The sequence below is a fragment of the Neomonachus schauinslandi genome, chromosome 6 (assembly GCF_002201575.2).
Source record: "Neomonachus schauinslandi chromosome 6, ASM220157v2, whole genome shotgun sequence".
NCBI lineage: Eukaryota > Metazoa > Chordata > Mammalia > Carnivora > Phocidae > Neomonachus > Neomonachus schauinslandi.
In genome coordinates, this window is record NC_058408.1 from 63,227,794 (window position 1) to 63,245,008 (window position 17,215).

At 38.4% G+C, this 17,215-nt stretch overlaps 1 protein-coding gene across 1 annotated transcript in view; it reads left to right on the forward strand.

The window, feature by feature from the left end:
- CATSPERE (catsper channel auxiliary subunit epsilon) overlaps nt 1-17,215 on the forward strand; it is a 163,029-nt gene that overhangs the window by 107,366 nt on the left and 38,448 nt on the right. The window contains 1 exon segment of the mRNA XM_044916200.1: nt 6,584-7,026. Within this exon segment, the coding sequence (XP_044772135.1) occupies nt 6,584-7,026 (443 nt within the window).

Here is a 17,215-nt window from a genome sequence, read left to right on the forward strand (position 1 = left end):
CATTTTGGTCATTCAGCAGATACTAACTAAACAACCTATGCATGCATTTTCAGCATAGGAGGTGATATGGTGTTGTCTTCATTTCCTAGGGCTCCCTAGGGCTACCACAAACTGGGTAGCTTAAAACAATAGAAATTTATTGTCTCAGTTTTAGAGAGTAGAAGTCCCCATTCAAGGTGTCAGCAATGCCATGTTCCTTCTGAAACCCAAAGGGGGGCTCTCTCATTGCTTCTTCCTAGCTTCTGGTGGCTTGCTGGCAAACCTTGCCATTCCTTGGCTTGCAGCTGCATCATTCCAACCTCTGCCTTCATCACGACATAGCATTCTCCCTGTGTCCTCACATGCTATCTTGTTGCAAGGACACAGGGCCCAACCTACTCCAGTGGGACCTCATCTTAACTAATTACCTCTGTAATGATCCTATTTCCAAATAAGGTCACATTCTGAAGTAATACTGGGAATTAGAATGTCAACATCGTTCCCAAAGGGACAAAATTCAACCTATAGCAGGTGTTGTAGAGTTGAATGGACCCGTATTCCTATCCATGAGCAAGTCATTGAACGTTTGCAAGTCTCATTTTCTAATCTAGAATATAGGGTGGTTGTGTTGATTGGATAAGGGATTGTAAGTAAAATGTTTAGAATAAAACTGGACATGTGGTAACAATAATTATTCTGAATCTTATTATTCCCAAGGTAGTATACTAAATAAACATTATAGGCAATGCAAAGAAATAGGAAGTTCAATCCTCAAAAAGTGTGTTTAGGAGATAGCCCTAACCATGGAATTTAAAGGAAATGTCTCTGTAATTCTTTCTTTCTTTTAAAAGATTTTATTTATTTGTTATTAATTAGAGAGAGAGTGTGAGCAGGGGGAGGAGCAGAGGGAGAGTGACAAGCAGACTCCACACTGAGCCCAGAGCCTGACTCGGGGCTCAATCCCACAACTCTGAGATCATGACCTGAGCTGAAATCAGATGAGTCAGATGAGCTGAGTCAGATGCTTATCCAACTGAGCCACCCAGGCACCCCTTGTCTTTCTTGATGCCTATCACCTGGCAATTTCCAACCAGTTGATTTTTATGCTCCCCTTTACAACAAAACTCTAAAAAATATTGCCTAGTTTCACTTCTTCATCTTTCCTCACTTTATCTTGAAGCCACTCTAATCAAATACTCCATGGGAAGTGCTCTTGTCAAGGTTCTTAACAACCTCCACTTTGCTAACCCAGTGGCCAATTTTCAGCCATCCTCCATGAGCTGGCATTCAGCAGGGCCTGATTCCTTTTTTTTTCCCAAAGATTTTATTTATTTGACAGAGAGGGAAAGAGCACAAGCAGGGGGAGCAGCAGGCAGAGAAAGAGGGAGAAACAGGTTCCCCACTGAGCAGGGAGCCTGATGTGGGGCTCAATCCCAGGGCCCTGGGATCATGACCTGAGCCAAAGGCAGACACAACTGACTGAGCCACCCAGGTGCCCCTACCAGGGCCTGATTCTTGAAATAACTTTTTGTCACCTGACTTCTGAGGTGTCACTTTTTTGCCCTTCCTGCTACTTCACTAGCTACTCCTCCTCAGCCTCTTTTCCTGATCCCTCATCTTCCTGATTCCCAAATGGAGAAGCACCTCAGGGTCTAGTTTTCAGACATCTTCTGGAGCTCTGTTTCCATGCGCTGTGCCCTCCGGCCATAACTCCTAGCCTGACTCCAAGCTCCTATTCCCAACTGCCTCTGGGATACCTTCACTTGGATGACTAGTAGGCATCTCAGATTTAACATCCAAGAATGAATCCCTGAGTCTCACTCTGATCTCAACCTGCTCCTGCCTAGTCCTTTCCTATCAAGTAAATACCACCTCCTCCAGTCTTTCCAGCTACAAAAACCTTGACCTCATCCTTGAGTCCTTCCCTTTCACATCCCACAACTAATCCCTGGGCAGCTCCCCTTGGCTCTATCTAAAAAGTCTACCTAAAAGCCAACCCCCTTCCACCAGTCCCACTCCATTCCAAGCCAGTGTCCTCTCCAGCCTATACATGCAAGAACCTTTTACATGCTCTCCCTGCCTCCACCCTTCCAACCCAAGCCCCACCATTAGAGTCCACCTAGCAGCTATAGGTATATAAATATCTATACAATAGATATTTGGCTATACAATAATCATCTTTAATTTATCAGAGTAAGCCTTTGAAAACATGCAAAATCACATTATTCTTCAGCTTAAAACCCTCATTTGGCTTTCTATATCACTTTGGATTTGGATGAAATCCAATACCCTTACTATGGCCTGAAAAGCAGTATGTGGTGTGACTCCAGACTCTGATGTCCTCTCCTGTCACTTAACCCTCTGTTCGCTGTTACCTCGTTGCAAACTGGGCTCTTTGCTGTTCCTTGGATAGCTACTGTTTCATATGCCAGATAATTCTTCACTTTGATGTCTGCATGACTCTTACATTTAATTCAGGTTTGAGTCCAAATGCCACCTGATTGGGGAGCTCTTCCCTGACCCTGCCCTAGCTCCCGTGCTCTGGCCCTTATACTTCATTTTGTTCACAGAGCTTCTCATTACCTAACAAACTACATGTGTGCTTATTCTAAATTAACTGAATCTTCCATGAAAAAACAAGCTCTGTGTGACTTTGTTATATTTGCTGCTTTGCCCACAGTGTCTAAAATAATATATAATAGGTCCTTTTTTGAATAAATGGATGAACAAATACTCATTGAACATGCACTATTGGTGAAGCGCTCTGCTGGGAGGTGGAGATAGCGTAGAAATTGGACACAATTCTCACCCTTTCTTCTTCTTTTTTTTTTTTTTAAGATTGATTGATTGATTTGAGACAGAGAGTGTATTTGTATGAGGGCAGGGGGAAGGGCAGAAAGAATCTTAAGCAGACTCTATACTGAGCACAGAGCCCCACACAGGGCTCACAACCCTGAGATCACAACCCGAGCCAAAACCAAGATTCAGATGCTTAACCAACTGAGCCACCCAGAAGCCCCAGAATTCCCACCCTTTCAGAGTTTACAAAATTGCAGAGGGTAAAGCAAACACACAATAAAGCAACATGGCTAATGCTATGACAGAGCCAACCTCAGGTGCTAGAGAGGCACACAGATCGAGTACCTTACCCATTCTAGGGGAGAGGAAGGTACAGAAGGCTTCCTTGAAGAAGTGCTGTCTAAGCTGAGTCCTGCTGAATGGGTAGAGGTTAGTTAGGCAGTGAAGACAACAGTGGGGATGGGGTGCCCAACAACCCAGACACAGAGACAACAGGGTACAATCCAGGCCTTGAAAGACAATCCACTGCTGAAACAGAGTTCTCCAGAGAGAAGAAGGAGAAATCTCTCCTGGAGAAATCAAGTTCAGGTTATGAGAGTCCTCATAAGCCATGTGAAGAAATTAGACCTTCTCCTAAGGCCCATATAGGGTTTTAAAGAGTTTTGAGCAAAAGAGAAGCAGAATCATATTTGTGTTTTTAAAAGGCCACTGACCACAGTGATAAGGAGATAAAGTTAGAATAATCAACAGGGGATAAATTTTAGAGGGACCTAAAAGGCTGAATGTTTTACCAAGAGCCATTTGGAAATGCTGAGATAAAAAGTCTAAACTGTCCATAAGCATATGAAAGATGAATTTAAAAGCCTTCAGCCTGCAGCATTTCCATTTCTCAAATAACCCACTATTTAAAAGTTGCCGTGAGGGTGCCTGGCTGGCTCAGTTGATGGAGCATGAGACTCTTGATCTTGGGGCCATTAGTTCAAGCCCCACATTGGGTGTAGATGGGTGTCTTTAGTCAATTTTAGAAGTTTGTGTTTCCTTAGGAAATCACTCATTTTATCTGGATTTTCTAATAAACCTTATTGGCAAACGTTTCCCATTTTAATTTTTAGACTGCTTATCATCTGTAATAGTATTCCCTTTCTCATTTATGATGTTGTCTGTACCCCACCCCTTATTACTTTGACTTGCAAAATATTGTTTCTTATTCTTATGGTTTTTTGGTTTTGTTTTCTTTTCCTTTGAAAGGAGCTCTTGGCTTGTTTATCAAATCTTCTTTCTATATAATTCCTTAATTTCTGCTTTTGTCATTCTTGATTCTTCACTGTGCTTTCTTTTTATAACTTTGGTATCTGTTGCCTGCTTCTTATGGTAAATGATTAGTTCATTTATTTTCAGTCTTGTTTTCTAAGCACTTAAAACTACAAATAAACATAGGGCTATACATTTTTCTCACTGTGGCTTTAGCTGCATCCACAAACCTTTATATATAGTGTTTTTAATCTCATTTGCAAATAATTCCTAATTTTCATCTTAACTTCACATTTAATCCAAAGTTCATTTTGTAATGTTTTAATGAGCGGGGTGCCTGGGTGGCTCTGTCGGTTAAGCATCCAACTCTTGATTTCAGCTCAGGTAATGATACCAGGCCTGGGATCCAGCCCCACATCAGGCTCCCTGCTCAATGGGAGTCTGCTTGTCTCCCTCTCTCTGTGCCCCTCACCTCCTTGTGCTCTCTCTCTCTAAAATAAATAAATAAATCTTTAAAAAAAATAATGTTTTAAGGAGCAGCGTGACAGGCAGGAGAGTGACATCTAGTCCAGATTTATGAGATTAGGAAAGTCCGCATAGAGGAAATGCCTTCTCAACTGAGAACAGGAAGAGGGTACATATTAGAAAATTTAGATCAACAGTCAGGATGGGAGCTGAAGTAGCAAAGACCCAGAGGCGGGAGAGAACATGGCAAGTTTGCAGAACTGAAATTTGTTGTGAATGACTAGGTGGTATGTGAATCTGAAAGTGGCAACCGACAAGGCTGGCTGAAAAAGACAGGACCGCATCACCACATGACCTGGACATTATCTAAAATTCAAGAGCAATATATATTTTTTGTTTTGTGAGGTTTTGAGTTTTATGTATCATCACACTGTGTGTATCCTGCACCTACTTTTCTCACTCAACATTCAGATAGATTTTTTTAGGTCATCTGCCTGCATTTTTTTCCTTCCTCCTGGTGAAATTTCTAGAAACACACACACAAAGCACAGCAGGCCAAGAATTTGGTAAGCCTGGAGGGAGGAAAAACAAAACAAAATTAAATTTATAAAGTAAGTTATATGAGAAAAATTACCTCGTCACTGTGCTGCCCAAAGTGCCTCAACATCCCGAGTCACCGACATGTTAGTGCTGGTGTTTGATGCCCCATGTGTGTTGCCTCAGCAGGAAGGGCATCTTGCCCTTGCAGTTATACTAAAACACTCCGAAAAATATTCCGAGCTGCATATTAACCTTACCGATCAACATAACAATTTCACCAGCATTATCATATGGTTGAATTCCTACTGACAACATTATTACTACATGAGAACTTAAGGTTATAAGGACATGTATGTGGACAGTGATGTCTCATTAAAGTATTCTGATCCTAACAACAATTGACATTGCTGATTTAGGAGTTTTACAGTAATTTGTGAAAATGCCACTTATTTATTCAAATTTCAAATGTAAGATGCATAAGCACAATACACTCTGAACCTTCCTCACTCTATGAATTGAACTTCCTCCTTTTAGTCAGTCCCCTTAAAGTGTTGTTGTTGTTTTTGTTGTTGTTTTAAATTAGGGAAAGTATATCCCTAGAAGCTATCCACGGAGAATGTCATGTCTGGAAAAAAGCTATGAAATCAACTAGTCCAACTGTTCATTTTACAGATACAGCTACTTCCAAAGAATTTAAGAGACTTATTGTCTGTAAACCTCTGTGACTTAGACATAATACTCTGTTAAGGGAAGGAAGTTGGTTATTATTTATAGAGTGAACCTGAAGACATAACAACACACACACACACACACACACCCATTTCTTTATCCCAATTGTATTGCTCTGCTACAACTACCATAACAAGATGTCATGGGCTGCATGGCTTAAACAATAGAAATGTATGTTCTCACAGTTCCACAGCCTAAAAGTCCAAGATCGAGGGTGATACCAAGGTTGATTTCTGGCGAGGACCCTCTTCCTAGCTTGGAGATACGGGCCATCTTCTTACTGTGTCCTCACATGGCCTTTCCCCCACCTGCATGCACAGAGAGATCTTATGTCTTCCTCCTCTTACAAGAATACCAGTCATATTGGACTAGGACCCTTATGACCTAGTTTAGCCTTCATTACCTCCCAAAAGACATTATCACCAAATACAGTCACAATGCAAGCTGGGGTTTCAATCTATCCATTTTTGCGGGGGGGACACAATTCCATCCATAGCACAATGCTTCCTAATAATACTATTCCTGCATGTCTATGCTCATTATTATTTAGTGCACTAATTCCAGCTTTTTATGTAAGTGGTGTCATATATAAAGTGATGTTGTAAGTACAAGAAGAATCTATCCAGGAAAAGAATTGTTCTACTACAAAGTGGGAGAGAAGCTCTCCAGCATCACATAAAAGTTGCAGGTTTGTGTCTGCACACTCTAATTTTCTCAAAACAGATAAATCCTTCATTACTACAAAAGAAATTATTTTGGTTAAAAGTGCATGGATTTATGGTTACTTAGAATAACACAAGCTTTTCTCCTTCTTTTCCAGATTATTATGGAAATGTTGTGGTAAAAATGGAAAATAACATAATGTTTTATTTCAAGATCAATATTAGAGCTGCAATAAAACTACATTTATGGACAAATAGCACAATGAAGTCATTAATTTTATTGAGTTCATCTGCTCAAATATATCTCATATATGTTTTTGAAAATGGCACAGTACAGCCACGGGAATATCCTTTAAAACTGGAATCACAAAGTGTACATTTCACTACAAAAGAAAAATGCCCCTACATGGCATTTCATAATAATATTTTAAGTGTTTTTTACTTTTTGGACAAGGGACAGAACCTGTCCATTTGGGCTCAAATAGTCTATCCAGAAAATGTTGGTCTGTATATTGTTGTGGAATCATACGGCCCAAATATATTACAAGAGAAAGAACAGGTTCACTATGAAATTGCCCTAGGATACTGCACTAAAACCACGGTAAGTTAATATTTTAAAATTTATTCATTTGATTGTAATAAATGTAAAATTAAAATATTTACATTTGTTTATCCTATCACGAAAAATATAGTATCTAACATCATTGGTGACATTCAATGAAGTTTTCTGATAACAAACATTTATCCTTAATTTTATGTCATCTTGACCCTTGTTGCAGTAATTTCTGTTAGCTGATTGTGGTAAAAAATGTTTAATTTGAAAAGAAATGGAAACTTTCTTCATCTGTTATAAATATATATATATATATACATATATTTATAAACATTTAAAACAGATTTTCCTTCTAGGTTTAGCTTAGAAAATGTTGAGAAATATACAAATTTTTAATAAATAGTAATATGATAAGCCATTAGCTCCTGAGCCACAATTTTCACTTTCAATATCCAAGGCAAATATCTTTGCCGCCTAAAAGCACTTTCCTGCAGAACTCTTTGATGTCAATTGTATTATTTGCTTCCTTTTTTTTTTAAACACATGGCTTTGTGTAGACTTCTCTCTGCTATCTTTTGTACTATATAACACCACCCCAAAACCTGACAGCTTCAAACAGCACCCAGTTTTATTTGTCAACAATTTGGGTTGTGAGCAGCTGGGCGATAGTGCTGGTTTCATCTATCTGCGTTCATTCATGAGGTGGTCATCTGGTAGCTTGTCTGGGACAAGGTGATCTAAGATGGCCTCAACCACACGTCAAGTGGTTGGTGCATGCACTGGCTTGTGTGAATAAGGGGCCTCAGCTGAGCACTTGTCTCTGATCCATGTGGCCTCTATCATCCAGGCCAGAGCTGGCTTTCTCCCAAGAGAGTCTCTGGGCAGTATTCCAACACAGTACGAGCAGATCCCAGAAGGCCTCTTGAGGCCTATGTTTGGCCACATTCTCTTTGTCAAAGCAATTCACAAGGACAGCCTAGGTTAACAGGATGGAGAAATAGAGTCTACCTCTTGACGGAAAAACAGCAAACTTACCCTATAAAGGGGGGTGCCTACAGGAATGGGAGGGATTACTGCAGCTAACTTTGCAGACGATCCAGCACAATTAGGTACAAATGTACTGTATATATTATTTTGTAGACTACTTTCCAATGAACATTATAGCATAGCCATTTTACATCTACTACAATTCCTTCCCAAACACTGTATATTCTATTTCCCACCTTCTCTTTCTGGGCTCAGATTTCTTTAGCATATACAGTAGTGGGCATCTTAACAGATGCAATGGAATGAAATGTTCAGTTAATTCCAAAATCAGTTAAAACAGAGAATCATAAAAAATGAAACTGATATGAATGAAACATTGTACTTTAACTTAAATAAATGGATGTACATTCATTAATCAACCTTTTAAAATAGGCCCACAGACTTTTCTTTGAAATAAGTCAACTTACTGCAGCATCTCCTCTCCTTTCTTGCATAACCTTATTCATAATGCATTATCTCTGAGTTCCCACTTCTGTTTCTTTAAAGCGGGGGGGTGCCTGGGTGGCTCAGCTGGTTAAGCCTCTGATCTCGGGGTCCTGGGATCAAGCCCTTTGTCGGGCTCCCTGCTCAGCGGGGAGTCTGCTTCTCCCTCTCCCTCTGCCTCTCCTCCCATTCTTGCTCATGTTCTCTTTCTCTCTCAAATAAATAAAATCTTTTAAAAATAGAGGAGGGAAAAAAATTAATGACACTGGCAAAGCCATCAGAATTCTAGATTTTTTCATTTTGTCCAACTTCTTACTGTTATCTTGCTCATACCTAATTCAGCAATTTCTTCAGGGACTTGTTTTATTAAAACTTTCCAGAGCAATCCATTTTGTTCTCAGGGAAACAATAACTCTACTTTCCTTTTATGCTCAATTTCATCAGTCCATAATGTTTAATTCCACAACTACCATAATACCACAATCTGGCATAAACAGGTTTAGAAACACAGAGAGCTGATTTAGATTTGCATACAGACATATGGATAAATCTTAAAACAGTGTCAAGTGGAAAATAGTGTCAAGTAAGGAACTGAGATCCATCACAGAGTAACGTTTACAAAAATTGCAAACACCTACACGTAAATCACAAGGAACAAAAAGAAAAGCGTTACTCATTTTACACGGATACCAAGATCCCAAGGACAGATATCAGATCAAATATATCATATGTCATCAAATATGATGACATCATGCTTGTTTGATATATGTTATGGGGGCCTGCACATAGGGGGAAGAGGAAGAGGAGAAGGGAATGGGGGAAGAAGATACAGGGGAAAAGTAAAACATAATAAATTAAATAAAATAAGACTGGATTGATCATGTTTCAAGAAACAAGGTGTATATGTAACTCACTTTTCTGAAACTGAGGTACCCCCTTCCTTCCAGAACAAGAACAGAAAAGATTTACACTCTCCTTCAGCCCAGGAAAGTTTTCTTTGATTATCTAGCTGCAATATCTGCATAAGCTCTCATAAGTTTTCTTTCCAAGGATGGGCTGCATAATGTCCATTTGCCCATTTGCAATTCAGAACTTCAAAATATAGTTACCAATCAAAATATACAAATGATCAAGGACAAAGAAACATTAAAATTTGCATGTTTTGATAAAATACTGTCTCTGTCATTTATCAGCTGATAACATTAAGCAAGTTTTTTAAAATTTGATTCCATAAAAATCTTACTTTATTAAGATTGCTTTTACATCTAATTTTTTATTAAGTTATTTTAATTACAGTACAGTTAACATATAGTGTTGTGTTAGTTTCAGGTGTACCAATATAGTGATTCAACAATTCTATACATCACCCAGTGCTCAATATGACAAGTGCACTCCTTAATCCCCACCACCTGTTTCTCCCAGCCCCCAACCTCCTCCTCTTTGGTAACTATCAGTGTGTTCTCTAGAGTTAAGAGTCTGTTTTTTGGTTTGTCTCTCTTTTTTTTTCACTTTGCTCATTTGTTTTATTTCTTAAATTCCACACATGAGTGAAATCATATAATATTTGTCTTTCTCTGACGCATTTCATTTAGCATTATACTCTCTAGTTCCAAAAATGTCATTGCACATGGCAAGATTTCATTCTTTTTAATAGCTGGATAATATTCCATATATATGGTATATATTCCATATATACACCATTTTGTAAATAATGCTGCTATGAACATAGGGGTGCATGTATCACACCTGTCAGAATGGCCAGAATCAAAAACACAAGCAACAGTAGGTGTTGGTGAGGATGTAGAGAAAGGGAACCCTCTTGCAATATTGGTAGGAATGCAAACTGGTGCAGCCACTGTAGAAAACCAGTATGGACTTTCCTCAAAAAGTTAAAAATGAAAATACCCTATGATCTAGTAATTACACTACTAATTACTCCCAAAAAACACAAAAACACTAATTCAAAGGAATTAGCAAGTTTTTTAATCTTTCTATGCCTTAGTACTTCCCATCTAAGTAATGATAATAAAAACAATATATTATATGTAATATAATATCTAATTAATATATAATTATGTTCACATGTTAATATAATATATTGTTTTTTATATTAACTATATTTTATATAATAATATAATAATTATTGTCATAATATTTAATTCATAAGCTTCTTAGGATTAAATGAGTTTATATACATAAAGGACTTAGCGGTGCCTCTGGCATATAGCAAACAGTATGTTTACGTGTTACTACTACAACTATACTCACCACTGTCGTCAATCCTAGGGCACATTTTTTAACATCTATGAAGTCAGGATGAGTCTTACATCCTGTGGCATCTTAGATTTGATGAATTACAGTAGTAATATGATAACCTTGCTTATTTTGTGCAGATTGAGTCAATGCAACTTCACAGACTAATCATTGCATGTACTAGCTAGTACAGTTGCCAAGTATCCTAGCGAATTACTCAATTTTGAAAAAAAAAAAACCTGAATATAACACCTATATACAAAAGTGGATAACTTTAAATTTGAAAAGTTTTTAGTGCTACTAGCTGGTTTCATAGTGATATTTACACCAAAAGTTAGTTTTGAAATTTTAAAAATGATTTGAACATCTTAATTGACATAGTCCTTTTTTTTAAAAACTGAGGTATATTTTTTATAATTGACATATAACAATATATTCGTTTCAGGCATGCAACATAATGATTTGACGTTTGCATATGTTGCGAGATGATCACCACAATAAGCCTACTTAACATCCATCACTACACATAGTTACAAATATTTTTTCTTGTGATGAGAATTTTTAATGTCTATTCTCTTAGCGACTTTCAAATATACAAAATAGTCTTATTAATTGTAGTCACCATGCAGTACATTACATTACCATGACTTACTTGTTTTATAAGTGGGAGTTTGTACCTTTTGACTACCTTCCTCCATTTTGCACACCAACCACCCCCACCTCTGGCAAGGATAAAATTGGTCTCTGTATCTTTGAGTTGGGGGGTGAGGTTTCTGTTGGTGGGGGGAGTGTTTAGATTCCACATATTAGTGAGATCATACAGTATTTATCTTTCTGTGTCTGGCTCATTTCACTTAGCATAATGCCTTCAAGATTCTCCCATGTTGTTGCAAATAGGCAGGATTTCCTTATTCTTTTTTTTTTTTAAGATTTATTTATTTTGAGAGAGAGAGAGCAAGATTTCCTTCTTCTTTATGACTGAATAATATTCCATTCTGTGTATGCAGGAGAGAGAGAGAGGGACATAGGTGGCTTTCATGTCTTGGCTATTGTAAATAATGTTGCAATGGACATGGGGGTGCAGATATCTTTTCAAGTTAATATTTTTATTACCTTTGGGTATATTCCCAGAAGTGGAATTACTGGGTCATATGGTAGTTTTATCTTTCAGCTTTTCTCCATTGAGTATGGATATTAGCTGTGGGCTTAACACACATGGCCTTTATCATGTTAAAGAATGTTCCCTCTATACCCACTTTGTTGAGAGTTTTTATTATAAATGGATGTTGCATTTTGTCAAATGCTTTTTCTGTGTCTACTGAGATGATCATATGATTTTTCATTTTGTTGGTGTGATGTATCACGTTGAGTGATTTGCAAATGTTGCGCTATCCTTGCATCCTTGGAATAAATCCTACCTGATTGTGTTTTTTCTTCTTTTAATGTATTGTTGAATTCAGTTTCCTAAATTTTGTTGAGAATTTTTGCATCTATATTCATCAAGGATCATGGCCTTTAATTTTATTTTCTTTGTGGCATCCTTGCTGGGTTCTAGTATTAGGCTAATGCTGGCATCATCAAATGAGTTTGGAAGTGTTCCCTTTTATTTTTTGGAAGAGTTTGAGGATTGGTATTAATTGTTTTTTAAGTGTTTGGTAAAATTCACCAGTGAAGCCATCTGGTCCTGCACTCCAGCTTTGTCCTTCTTAGATTATTTGGCTATTCTGGTTCTTTTGTGGTTTAGTTTTGTTCATAACAGTCTATTTTAGGTTGATAATAACATGTTTGTTCACAGTCTAAAGTTCTACATTCTTACTCTCCTCCCATGTTTTATGTTTTGATGTCACAATTTACATCTTTTTATCTTATGGACCTCTCTATATTCATTAATAAACGTGTAGTTATAGTTATTTTTATGACTTTTGTCTTTTAACTTTCATACTAGCTTTATAAGTGATTAATCCACATTTACAGTATTAGATAATTCTTAATTTCACAATTTATTCATCTTTACCAGTTAAACTTATACTTTTATATGTTTTCCTGTTACTAATAGCACCCTTTCATTTCAACTTTAAAAAGTCCCTTTAACATTTCTTGTAAGGTTGGCTTAGTGATGATGAACTCCTTTAGCTTTTGCTTATCTGGAAAACTCCTATCTCTCTTTCAATTCTGAAGGACAACTTTCCCAGGGATAGAATTCTTGGATGGCATTTTCTTTTAGTATTTTGAATATATTGTGCTGCTCTCTTGTGGCCTGCAAAGTTTCTGCCAAAAAATCTCCTTGTAGACTTATGGGGATTCCTTTGTACACAAATTGGTTTTTTTTTTTTTTCTTAATGCTTTTAAGAGCTTCTTTTTGTCTTTAACTTTTGATATTTTGATTATGTCTTGATGTGGATGTCTTTGGATTTGTTATATTTGAAACTCTGGGAGCCCTGGATCTGGATGTCTGTTTCCTTCCCCAGATTAGGGAAGTTTTTGGTCATTCTTCAAATAAGTTTTCTGCCCCTTTTTCTCTCTCCTCTCTTTCTGAGACCCCTATAATGCGAATGTTGGTCTGCTTGATGTTGTCCCATAAGTCCCTTAAGCTCTTCACACTTTTGCATTCTTTTTTCTTTTTGTTACTCTAACTGGGTGAGTTCTACTGCCCCATCTCAAGTTCTCTATTATATTTTTCAGTTCAATTATTGTATTTTTTAACTCTGTGCCTCCCATTTGGTACTTTCTTTTATTTTCTGTCTTTGTTGAAATTTTCTCTTGGTTCACTCATTCTTCTCCTGAGCTCCAGGAGCATCGTTATGACCATAATTTTAATCTCTTTACCAGGTAAATCACTTACCTCCATTTCAATAAGATGTTTCTTCCTGAGGTTTTATCTTGTTCTTTCATTTAGAGCATATTCCTCTGTTTCTTCATTTTTTTTCTTGGCTCTCTGTGTTGGTTTCTTTTCTTTTCCTTTTTTTAAGATTTTATTTATTTGTAAGAGAGAGAGAATGCAATCAGGGAGAGTGGCAGGCAGAGGGAGAAGCAGGCTCCCCGCTGAGCAAGAAGCCTGATGCAGGACCCGATCCCAGGACCCTAGGATCATGACCTGGGCTGAAGGCAGATGCTTAACTGACTGAGCCACCCATGCATCCCTCTGTGTTGGTTTCTATGCAGTAGATAAAATAGTCATCTCTCCCAGTCTTGAAGGAGTAGAGATGTAGGAGGATGAACCTTATCATTCAAACTTGCTCTCTCAAATCTTTGTGATTGTCCAATCAGCCTACTTTATTCTTGGTGGCTCCCACTATTTGATGGTGTGCCAAGATCTGTCAGCATCTCAAAGGGGAATATCTCAGTTAGCACCTAGATACAGGCTGATGAAGCCAGACCCTGATGCAGCAGCTTTTAAAGTATACAAACATACCTCCTTCTCCCTCAATGTTGAGCCCTGGGTTAATAGCCAGGTAAGAGCTGTTCTTTACTTACTACCATCCCGTTGAACCCATGAACACAAGCCCTGCCATCCACCAGAGCATGCTATCAAGGAATATCAAGGAACTGTTTGGGTGGCAGACACAAAAGCTAGGGAGCCAAACATGTATATAATCTCCTTTCTCAGAGATACCAACAACCTGAGGCAGGGCAGAGGGGAAGCACAATATTGGTGTACCTCCTGGCCTCTCTGATCTCTACAGAGGATTGTAGTCAGCCCTTAAATGTGTGTCAAATTAGAAGCTTACCCCTCAGGCCACAGCCATAAAAATAAGCTAGCAGACCTCTTTCACAGAAAGATGTGGGGTGCGTTTCAGTCTACCATCACTGCACTGCACCCTGGGAGGGGTGGGTAATCAGTGAAGAACGGTTTCTCCATTTGTAATAGTCCTGTGGGTCCAAACATAAGCTCCTCTGGTCCCCAATGCCAGGCAATCCAGGGGTGTCCCCGGGCAGCAGCCACAAAAATTAGGGCACCAGATGTGTCCACGAGCTGCTTTTAGGGAAATACCCGCGGCCTAGAAAAAAGCAGAGCAAGACTGCAAAGATAGTGCTTCCCCTCTGAGGTCTCTGGAAAGAACTACTATTGGCTCTGCGTAGAGCTTTCATGAGAGCCTGCCCCTCAGGCCAGAGCTATGAAGGTAAGCTACTAGGTGTCTTCCACAGAAGAACTGGGTATTTGTGTCTGTTGCCTCTGCTGTGCCTTGGAGTTATAGTCAGCAAGGACTTGCCCCTACATCCATTACATCCAGTATAGTTCTCACGAGCTCAAGCCCCACAGCCACCAGAGCCAGGTGATCTAGCAGCAGCCACAAAACGCAGGGTGCTGGACTGGTGTAGAAGCTCCTTTCTGGGAGATGCAAGAGGCTGGAGTGAAGCAGAGGGGGAGAACAAATATGGCACCACTGGCCTCCCTCTTTGGAGCATTTTGGTAGGTTCCTCCCTACATGTGTTTAATTCAATGCCTGATAAGCATATAAGCCTCTCTCACAGAAAGCCTGGGTACTTCTCAGTCAGCTGCTTTGTATTGGGCCCTAGGGTGGATGAGTCTGCCCATGAGAGCCCTTTCAGAACTGTTTTTCAGTTCAAAATAGTCTTCTGGATCTTGTGGAGGCAAGCCCCATTGGCTTTCAAAGCTAGGTGTTTGGGGAGCTTGTCTCTCAGGTAAGGTCTTAAAAGTTGCAGTGCCAAATGGGTTCAACCCTTCACTCCTCACAGGGGAGATCTCAGGATTTTGAGTTACCATGCTGGGGGTGAAGTTTGTGGTGAGGCTATGTTCTAGCCTCTCCTACCTATTTCTATGTGGGTTTTTGTTTTTTTCTCATTCACCTAATGTGTAGGCATTGCTCAGCTAGTTTTGGGGTTTCTTTCAGAGAACATTGTTCTATATGTAGCTATAAATTTGGTGTGTCCATGGGAGGAAGTGATTTCAGGATCCTCTTATGTCACCATCTTGAACCAGAACACTGCCTATTCATTTTCTTAATGGTGCCTTTTAATAAGTAGAATTTTTTTATTTTGATAAAGCTTTTTCATTTACGGCTGTTGCTTTTTGTGTCCTGCGATACCTTTGCCTATCCCTAAGTCATGAAAATGTTCTTCCATGATGTCATCTCAAAGTTTAAGGTTTTAGTATTTATGCCAATAATTTGGTATAGTCAAACTTTAATTTTTGCCTAACTAGTGTGTGTGTGTTATTTTTTTTATTTTCTAGTCTCTTCTTATTGATGAGGTTAAACAATTTTCCACATGTTTATTGGCTATTTGGATTCCCACTTCTGTGAAACTCAAGTTTTGTCACTTTTTCTATAAGGTTGTGTGCCTTTTCTCACTGAATTTTTTTTTGCATCTCAAAGACTGTCTTTTTGAAGTGTTTTATTTGTGTATAATTGGCATGCAATAAATTGCATATATTTAATGTGTTTGATAAAATGTGATGTATGTATACACCCACGAAATTATACCCACAATCAAGATAATGTCCATGTCCACCCCTCAAAGTTTCTTCTTGCTCCTTTGTAAACCATCCCTCCTTCCATTCCCCATCACTAGGCAACCACTGAACCGCTTGCTATCACTATACATTAGTTTGCTTTTCTAGAATTTTATATAAATGGAAACATACAGTATGTACTCTGTTTTATCTGCCTTCTTTCACTCAGCATAATCATTTAGAATTATTATTTCCTTTTGATGAATCAACTCCTTTATCTCTATGAAATGACCCCTTTTCCTCTAGTGATAATTTTTGCTCTAAAATCTACTTTGTGTGATATTTATAGAGCCACTCCAACGTTCTTTAAAATAATGTTAGCACAACGTATCTTCTTTTTTTTAATATTTAATATTCTTTTAATATTAACCATCTGTGTCTTTAAAGTTTTTTTTTAAGTTGGATTTTATTTGTTTATCCAATCTGAACATTTTTGCCTTCTTATTGGGTGCATTCGTGTAATTTTTTTATATGGCTGAGTTTAAATCTACCGCTTGACTATTTGTTTTCTATTTGTCCCTTCTGGTTTAAAAAAAAAAATTTTTTTTTTTTTAACTTCCCACACGGGGCTCGATCTCAGGACCCTGAGATCATAACCTGAGCCGAAACCAAGAGTCAGATGCTTAACCGACTGTGCCACCCAAGCGTCTTTTGTAAAAGTATTTATAAGAATTCCCTGAAGTGGAATAAGAATATATCCTGATCCTAAGATGATCCGTGTTTGCCACTGTCAGGGGCATGTCTAGGGGCACTACTGCCTTGAACTTTTTTAAATCCCCTGAGACTTCCAGGCAAAAAATTCTGGGATATAAAGCCATACAAGAACCTACCCATTGCCACCAATTGTTAGGACAAACTTTTACTTCTCTTGTTTTTTGTGATCACTTAGTTACTGATGTCACTGAAGGGTTAAGGAGGGCACAAATTTAATCCTGACTTACTCTTACCCTGAGAATATAGTCTTCTGATAACACAGGTTAATGTAGGGAGGATATCCAATTTGATTCTCTATCTTGAATTCCCTCTCTCTTGACTAGGTTG